The 9,672-nt window shown below is 46.2% G+C and overlaps 1 protein-coding gene across 1 annotated transcript in view; it reads left to right on the top strand.

Moving 5' to 3' along the window:
* Positions 1–9,672, top strand: part of FBN1 (fibrillin 1) — a 221,103-nt gene that overhangs the window by 173,238 nt on the left and 38,193 nt on the right. Inside the window, exons 41-43 of the mRNA XM_013006330.2 lie at positions 1,230–1,393; positions 4,071–4,193; positions 9,048–9,173. Coding sequence (XP_012861784.1) covers positions 1,230–1,393; positions 4,071–4,193; positions 9,048–9,173 — 413 coding nt within the window. The remainder of the gene's footprint in view (positions 1–1,229; positions 1,394–4,070; positions 4,194–9,047; positions 9,174–9,672) is intronic.

The raw sequence follows: 9,672 nt of genomic DNA, 5'->3' as shown, positions 1-9,672 counted from the left end.
GCCGTGATCGCCAAGTACACCTAGAGCTTGCTGCCCATTTGAAATTGAAAACATGCCCCTGCACCAGTGGAAAGTGCTTTGCTTTCAGGGTAACACACAGTGTCCAACTTTGGATTCCCTTTTGAAGAATCTGCACCTTCAGGGTGAATGCTTTCTCCAGGGTCTGCAGCCTGCCTGACCATTCTCCGCTCTCAGAAGCCAGCAAATGAAGGTTGATTTAACACATGCCTCGGCAACCCTGAGCTTGGACGGATTCCAGAAGTGATTCACAGCGTGTCCCCAAATGTGTCTGCTCTCTCCCAGTATACACCATCAGATGTCAGGCTGCTGTGCCCCTCTGGCACTTTGCCTTCTCTGGCTTCGCCTCAGTTTCATCACCCACACGGTGAGGCCGTTGTACTTAGAGACCGGCTCAGTGAGTAAGCACAGTTTGCTGTAGAAACGCAGCGAGTTAGTCACCATTAATACCGTTAACTATGAGCAGGATTTAAAGCAGGTAGGACAGAGAGTGGACCAAGCCAAGCCAATGAGGAGAGGCCTGGCCCCCAGTCTTCCTCACGCGCCAGCCAACCTCGCTTTTGCAGCATTGGCCTTGGCTCTGCTCTCGCTCCTCCTTGGGCCGTTGTCTTGCTCACCACCTCCGCCTCCAGACACTGGCTCTCTATGTAACAAATTCGAACGGGGCATGCACCACGTGGTACAGCAGTTAGGCCTAGCCCCCCCGTTTTTAGGGGTGCACAGCCTGCCGCCGCCCTCTTTGTCTTCCTTTGTGCTGCAAGTCTTCAAGGTCAGCGTGGGCCCACCTTGCCTCTGCAGTATGACCCCCTCCCTTCTAGCCAGGTGACTGAGGAAGAGGGAGGGAAAGTAGCGTTTCAAAGGTCAGAGTGGACTCCGCCCTGGAGCTCCTTTCCATCAGCGCACTCTGTCCCTAGCAAGGAGCTCTTGGGAAGAGAGGCCACTTCCTCTTGGCAGCTACTTTTATGCTGCTCCTCGGGTGCACAGTGGACACAGTCACGATTCCCACCCATCCCAAACCAGAGAGACCAGTACTTTGGGCCCAGTAGACACCTGAGTGTCTCACAAGCAGCGTAATCATTTCAATTTGCTTTCCATTGATGTAGCCCCAGTCCCAACACCACTAGCCTCACACACACGTACACACGCAGGCAGGTATGCATGCACGCAGGCACGCACTCACACGCGTGCAACTGACATGAACTCCGATTTACCTGCCCAGGTGTCCTCACACACGCTGCTCTGTTTCTAGATATTGACGAATGCCGGGAGATTCCAGGAGTCTGTGAAAATGGAGTGTGTATCAACATGGTTGGTAGCTTCAGATGCGAGTGTCCAGTGGGGTTTTTCTATAATGACAAGTTACTGGTTTGTGAAGGTAAGTGGGTTGTGATTGTGCCCCTGCCCTGAAATGAACTGATGAGCTGGTTGTCCGCCCACCTGGGGCACATTTCACAGCGCTGGCATTTCCGAAGCGCATCGAGCTCTAAAGCCGGTGAGGGACAGGCTGTGGAATGACATGAAACTTCATGCAAAAAAGTTCCTCCGGTCCCCGTGGAATAGCCAGGACGTGCGTCCCCCGCCCCACCCACACCCTGCACAGTGTGTGTTAGATTTCCCAGCTGATAGGGAAAAGCCTGGCGTCCCTGGTGTGTCCCCTAGATGGCTTTTGTTTCCCTTGACTCGAAAGCAAACATGGGTGGCGGGCGGTCATCTGTAGTGGACGCTCAAATCCGAGCGTCTCTTCCGAGAAGCTGCTCCCACGCGAAAATGAGGTTAATGCCAATACTCCAAACACATGGGAGGATTCCAAATGGCACAAGCAGCAAATCTGATTTTACGTGAAGAGTGCTGGCATGGGTGCAAGTGGTCCCGGTTTGTCGTTTTCAAATGACCCTTCCCACTGCCATGTCTAGGCGCTGTGAGGCTGAGCTTTCCTCATCACACTTCTTAGTTTTCCCTACATCTGGATAGTGCTTATTTTATTTAGTAAAAGGGACACTACTGGGTAATAAATATAGCACGTGCCCAGGGAGAGCTGGTATGTTTTTCCATTCAACACCTAACCTTGGAGTTGATTACCCATTAGAACAATGTATCATAGCATATATGTCAACATTTTCATGTTGAAGGACCTTTTGTACCTAAACTGGGAATACCTTGTTGTCCATCAGTGAAATGATACAACCTCTCCTTACTCATCGGCATGATTAGGTTCCAAAGATCAGGATATCATGCAAAAGTCAGCATTAAGTGAAAATGGAGGATGATCACATCACGTCATCTCAACAATAGCCCCTCTCTGTACTGTGAACATCTAGAAGACCCCTTGCTGAGGTTACCTGCCACCAGTGCCTTCCCCTGCCACCTGTTGCCTCTGGAGACCTCAGCCACTGGCACCCAAGGAAAAGACCACCCAGTCTCCCAGGGCTGTCCTGTCCCTACCGACCCCACTTCCTACAGATCTACTCTGCTCTTTACCCCACTAATCAGGGAAACTCCCTGCTCTTCCCTTCTGGCCAGAAAATAGTATGCGATACAAATGTCCTGTCTCCGTACACGTGGGGCCCATTGGTTGGGAAATTCTGCATTTATTATTGTCAGTCCTATGTCCACGATTATGCAAAACAGGTAGAATCTTTTTTTATTTAACTTTTGTTGTAAATGCAACATGCTGCATAGCAAGATAGTCAGGGAGGAGTAAGTGTAGTCCTAATCACATTTTTGTTGAATGCTCCTTAGCCAACATTTTGGTTGTTACTGTAGCCAAGCCAGTGCATGTCCCTGGCTCTGTCTGCCGTGTGGGTTAGTAGGAACAGGGTGATAGCCATTTGGAGCCTTTTGGAGAACACAGTCCACTCAGACATTGGCCTTAGTCCGTATTCTTGAGGAGACGAAAATCAGCCGAGTGGAGAGGAAGCACAACATGGGGGAGACTAGGGGCCCCATGGCTGCCTTCTTCCTTTCATGCATGCCTCAGACTGCCTGCCACCATTCTGCGGGATGTCCACTTCCCCTCAGAAACTCCTCTGGTGGCTACTTTCCCCAAGCACTTACATTTATGTAAGCAGCAGCCCTTAGCCAAAGCCGTGATCGCCAAGTACACCTAGAGCTTGCTGCCCATTTGAAATTGAAAACATGCCCCTGCACCAGTGGAAAGTGCTTTGCTTTCAGGGTAACAGGCAGTGTCCAACTTTGGATTCCCTTTTGAAGAATCTGCACCTTCAGGGTGAATGCTTTCTCCAGGGTCTGCGGCCTGCCTGACCATTCTCCGCTCTCAGAAGCCAGCAAATGAAGGTTGATTTAACACATGCCTCGGCAACCCTGAACTTGGACGGATTCCAGAAGTGATTCACAGCGTGTCCCCAAATGTGTCTGCTCTCTCCCAGTATACACCATCAGATGTCAGGCTGCTGTGCCCCTGCAATGCTTGCCTACGACACCATTTCGCTTCCCCAATGACACAAGCTACCCTCCACGGTTTCTGTGTTTCCTTCCCATCTAGTGAGTGAGAGGGTGCTGGGCCCATTATAAAATGAGCCAGGGACCCTTCAGCACCACTGAGAGCATGTGAGGCATACAGAATTCCTGACCTGTATCCTGCTGTGCCCAGGGCAAGGTGCTTCAACAGGGTGCCAAGTGATTTTTATATGCATTCAAGTTTGGGGTGCTCTTCTCTGGAGACCTTCTGACCTTCCAGACAAAAGGAGCCCCATTGACTCATAAGCTTCTGGGACTTTTTGTTTAAAAAACAACAAAAAACACCCCACAGGTTAAGACTTCCTATGATATTACTCTATACCCCAATCACACCTTATCCCAGAGTCTGATGAGCATCATTAGCGTCCATACATGGTCATGAATCAAGTCCTCCTATTTATGGGGGAAAAAACTAATAAAGTGGAAGATTTAGAAAAGGGGGCTTTGAGGCTTCCATGACCTTTAGCATAGGACCAGTCAAAAGAAGGAAATGCACATTTGCTTTTACGTGAAAGGTCCCACCGATTCCATGGCAGATTCTGACCTCCTTTGACTTGATCCTCTCGTGCTTATAGATATCGACGAGTGTCAGAACGGCCCCGTGTGTCAGCGCAACGCCGAGTGCATCAACACTGCAGGCAGCTACCGCTGCGACTGTAAGCCTGGCTACCGCTTCACCTCCACCGGACAGTGCAGCGGTACGTACGTGTAGCTCACCCTGGGCTTGCTGGGCCCGCTGTGGAGCGCTGACGACTCAGCTTCAGATAACCACACTTCTTCCGAGCTGGTTCCGTCCAAGAATTCGGATCTAGATGGCTGAGCTCTATAAGGAAACGAGGCGGTGGGGAGGGATGGTGAAATGGCCAAATGCTTAAAAAAAAAAGACATATATTGTGTTCATATTTGCCTCTTTATTGCCTACCACCCCGCTGAAAATACTCCACCACCACACACTCACACTTAAGAGCTAGCGTTGGCCCAGTGGGAAATCAGCAATGCTTTCCGATCAAGACAGACTAGAGAGAGAATCCCAATCATCTTTCCCCAAATATCAGCCAAGGGAAACCGTATCGGTCACAGTACCACCTTGTCTAACCCTCAGTCTGCCACGAGGTGGCCGCAGGGCCTGGCAGCACTTTGCTTTGTTGTATGTGGTGTCTCTGAGTCAGGGCATACTAGACAGCAGCTAACAACCACCACGTGAACCACCACCACACCCATGTGACAAACTCCCCTAACCAATATTCAGGGCCCATTTATTTCCTCCCCTCCACGTGTTAGACCCCTGAGGTTGTTACCATCTCAGTCATACACCTGAAATCTAGACACTTGACGCTCTCCCAGCTGGCCCAGAAGGACCCGCATGAACCCAGTGGAGACAACCACATGTCCATCTTGCAGATGAACGATTACTCATGGAGGGCGGCACCTGTCAATAACCTGTTGTTAGCTAAATCACCGAAAGAAAATCAGAAACCCTGTCCACCGTGGGCTCATTTGGGCTGTTGTCCCCAATTGTCAGGGATGTGGTCGAAGTAAGGAGAGGCGTGGTAGCCACTTCAGTCCATGGTAAAGTTATCAAAGTGCCTAATGGTTTCTTGTTGCGATGGTTATCCAAATGAAAAGACGTGGCAGTGCAGCTAGGAGCAAAATAATATCTTAGCGTGAATTCCATGTAAGTTTTGGGGTAATTATAAGTCCCTGTACATTAAGCAAGGCAGTCAGGAAGAGCATATTATTTCGCCTCAAGCTCCTTGTGCAGGGCGTTTCCTGGATCTTTTACGCCCTTGTTAAGGAAAAAGCACCGGGACCATGCTCAGGGTTTCCTCGGCTTTCCTCGCCCACCCGTGATTAAGCGGTAGGAAGTGAACTGCTCTCTGTAGGGCATTTCACATTGTTTTATGAGACCTTGGTGGGAAGAGGGTGTAATAGCAGAACAAAAAAATCACTTTGAGTCTCCAGACTTGTTTTGTTGAACTTAGAGGAACATGTGCATGCGTTTAGCATTTTGTCAACAGAGCTGTTGTCCATTTATTAAAGGGGGGAGGGGAAGGGGAAAAAAACCAGAACAGGAAAAGCGGGACTTCTCTGATAGGAATCACAATAGCCATGGGCCACTTGGCATTGATACCACTTCCCTGTATTTTACTCTTAATTTATATTTCTTTGAGATTGGGTGAAAGAATTGCTGATAATACAGAGTGTGTCTTTTCACACCACCTCACACTCAGGCAAGAAATGGGAACGGGCTATTTATACACCAAGATGAGAAGTGTTGGCCTGCTGAAGCATAAGCTCTTTTGTATTCTCTCATACTCACATTAATCCATATGAAGCGGGTCAGGAATTACCACCGATAACTCTGGGTGGTCTTATTTGTAGCTTTAAGCTCAATTTTCCCCATTCACTGAACTTCTAAACAGAGGGGGATATGCTCGTGAGTCTTAAGATTGTTCAGCATCTAGGGTTGAAAACTTGACCCTGGGAATGGGTTCATTCGCATCTTTCTTTTCATTCTGAAGACATGTCTTTCAATGCTATCCCACACCAGGATTTTTCCAGGCATGTTGCAAAATATTTCTCTCTCCCTGTGTATAATATGAGAAGACCCAGGACTTTCTCTCCATCACAAGATTTTTATTTGAAGCCATAAATACCTCATTTGAAACCTCACATCCCAAATGGCCAAAGCACCACATTGTTGCTGAGAGACCGTAGAGAACAATATAGTATCTAAAGCCAAGAGGCTAGTTTGACCTCAGCAGCTGGACAGTTACAGTGTAGGTTACGGTTTGAAATGGTTTGACTCGCTGAACACAAGAGACAGGTCCTTCCAAAACCATTATGTGTGGTTGCCTCCCTCTCAACTGATCCAGCCTCAGAACTCATCCCTTGGGAGTGTACGGTAGAAAACCAGTTCTCTGGTTTCTATCAAAACAAAGAATTTCACAATTCAGTTCTTTAGAATTGTACTTTTCTGTTTCCCTAGTGAAACCTCAAAGACCCCATATCCTATTTTTCCTGTTTTAAAACCATCATGAGTAGGCAATGGAGGGGAAAAAATCCTGGATGAGGATTTCTTTCTAAGTAGATCCTTGATGTTCCCTTTATCTTTGTGAGACCCACCAGGCTCTCCTGCATGCTGTGGGATCCACTTCTCTCTGAAGGAGTCAAGCTTTGGGCCAACTCCATGCAGTAGGCCCGAACACATTTTTCAAAGTTAGCTCCCTCCACTGGAGCGAATTCCTCTGTCTCTCTTGGGGAACAGTTTTCTGATTTTAAATCTATTTTCTCAAACGGACATCACCGTAATTTGTTGGGTTAACCAGCATTTCTTTCTAGTCTAACAGTAGCTCCTAGTCTTCTCATTCCTGCTGCCCCATCATACTGACATTTTCAGCCTTATTTGGGACTTCTGAACAGTCCAGTGACTCAGTAGCTTTAACTGTCCCATCGATTGGGAAGAGACAATGACTCAATTGGCAGCCAGCGCACATGAAATGCAGGGATCCCTGCCTGTCTAGCACAGGAAAGGTTGCTCTGTGCATCTACCAGTGCCCATTCCCAGACTGTCTTCTCAGCAGACAGAGCAAGCACACAAGAAGTCAGGATGATTCAGCCGAGAGGAGGGCACTGCTGGTCCCTGCAGCATCTACCACAAAAATGGTCTTTTGCATTTGCTCTCTCTTAGAATTATATTTTCTCTAAGTGTAGATTCTTGAGAGCTTTAAAAAATTCGATTAGCACCAAAAGTATGTGTGCAGTTACGCCATTTGTGGATGCATGCATGAAGTTCTGTTCCCCGGGTAATCAGGTTTCAGGAGTGCAACAGAGCATCAATTGATGATCATTTATCATCTGTCAATTCATCCGGCAGAAGCAAATCAATGGTCTTTTTTCTTTTTCAAAAAATAAGAATAAAAAGGAAGCGCATCATTAGGATTCCCAAATGCAATGAGGAGCCCTGTGTGGATGTGATGAATTGGTTAGGACAGAGAAAACAGTCCTATGAAGAAGACCAAACAATGAGGTGAAGCTGTTGCAAGGGACAGTGTGGGCTACCCTTCCAGAATTTGTTTGAAACATATTTGATCCAAATTTCCAAGCGAAGCCATGACAGCTGCCTTGATTTAAGGCTCGGCTCAATAAAATAGCCCCGTTCGGGTCACAGGCAGTGTTGCTGTATAGACAAGTAATTACACAGAGCACCTTCCCCGGCTTGGGCTTCCCTCACATCCTACAAGGGAGCTTCAAAAATTTCATGGAAAAATCCCTTTCTTCTTTAATTCCATTTATCCACAGCTTTTTGAACCCCCCCCCCATTCTCCTACATTCCCACATCCTTCAGAATATGTTTTCAAAGCTGTCATCCTAGTTTACATTGTTTTTATGTGTGTGTTGTTAATTTAATCAGAATATGCCCCGTAAATAGAGGCCAATATTGACCCATTTGGGCTTTTTGTTTGTTTTACGTTTCAACAGTTTTATTAACAAATGTTTCACATATCACATGCGTCTGTGGTGTAAACATTTTAAAAGGAGCTGTTTAATCATCACAACAATAAATGTTACGTTTTCTCCATTCTTGTACTCGTTATTGTTAGCTTACCATTTCCTCAAAACCTCTGCCATCATCCTGAGAAGTTATTAATCCAGTTACTGTCACTTTAGATTTACCTGTCCTGGATTTCATATAAAGAAAAATATACCAAAAGACCCTCCCAAGCCCAACAACAATAACACACTGAAACACGGAAGAGCCTCAATCGAAAAAGGAAGAAAATAATTTTAAAAACTGGAATACATTTAGAATGGGTCCAAAAGGAGAGCAAACTATAAGGGGTTAGATTTGAACCTAACTCTACCTGCACGTATCTACGTTCACAGCTCTTCACATCCAGGGTCAAGGTCTGAGGGGATTCCCCAGAGGCTTAGTCCAGGTGGGGGCCTTACACACGGACTTGGGACTTTCATTGTCATCCAGAGCCTCCCACGCCTCAAGTGCTCAGATTTAAGCTTTCATACAGTTGTCTCCTCTGGTCTTGGAATTTCTTACAACCCTTGGGACACACAGACGAGTGTGCTTCTTCCGTGTGCACTTAGCTGACACCTAACAACACAAGATTTAAGACCCTAGAATCAGGGGTCCTCAAACTACGGCCCGCGGGCCACATGCGGCCCACTGAGGACATTTATCCAGCCCGCCGGGTGTTTTTTTCCCCCTTTTGTTTTTTAACTTCAAAATAAGATATGTACAGTGTGCATAGGAATTTGTTCATAGTTTTGTTTTTCTAACTATAGTCCGTCCCTCCAACGGGTCTGAGGGACAGTGAACTGGCCCCCTGTTTAAAAAGTTTGAGGACCCCTGCCCTAGATGCTATTCTTACTGGTAGCTGAATTTTGACCCATTTTGAGACAAAAAGAATAAAATATTTGTGTCTGTTTTGTTAGGTTAAATCTCATTTAACCTGAGTATACTTGCAAGTAAGTCATCCAATTCGAGTTTTCCTCCTAGGTTTCCACGTACCTACTTACGATGCTTTTATTTACAGATCGCAATGAATGCCAAGAAATCCCCAACATCTGCAGCCATGGGCAGTGTATTGACACAGTTGGAAGCTTCTATTGCCTGTGCCACACAGGCTTTAAAACAAATGATGACCAAACCATGTGTTTGGGTGAGTATATGACGGTCATTTTATTTTTTCTTTACAATCTATTGAAAACTCCATTTGCATCTGAATAGATGTAAGATTTCATAAAAGCCCCTCAGTAGTTGCTGTTCCATTTACAGATAGAAAAACCGACAAGAAGTGTACAGCCTTAACCTCTGTTGGCACACCTTTTGGATCAGGTGACCACAACAAGCACCTTCCTTCATAATCATGTGGCTGTCACTCCCCTTCCCACAGCAAAAAAAAAAAAAGCTTTAATAAAGGAGAAAGATAATAAGGTCAAATTTTAATTTTAATGATTGTGAAAAGTGTATTAACCTTTTCAATTATTTACCACAAAATGTGGATAAACCTGATTGTGCCTTGAAACAGAGTTTATCCTTTGAGTGAGTGTGATTATGAGCACTTTTCCAGAAGGGTCTATAATTTGTACCAATTTCTCAAAGAAAAATTTACATTTAAAAAGCCAGTAAAGATTAGGAGTCTTTTCCTTCGGGTTCAA

The sequence above is a fragment of the Echinops telfairi genome, unplaced genomic scaffold (genome assembly GCF_000313985.2).
Source record: "Echinops telfairi isolate 266 unplaced genomic scaffold, ASM31398v2 ScPeMD7_8;HRSCAF=38, whole genome shotgun sequence".
NCBI classification, from domain to species: domain Eukaryota; kingdom Metazoa; phylum Chordata; class Mammalia; order Afrosoricida; family Tenrecidae; genus Echinops; species Echinops telfairi.
This window is presented reverse-complemented; position numbering and strand designations above follow the sequence as displayed.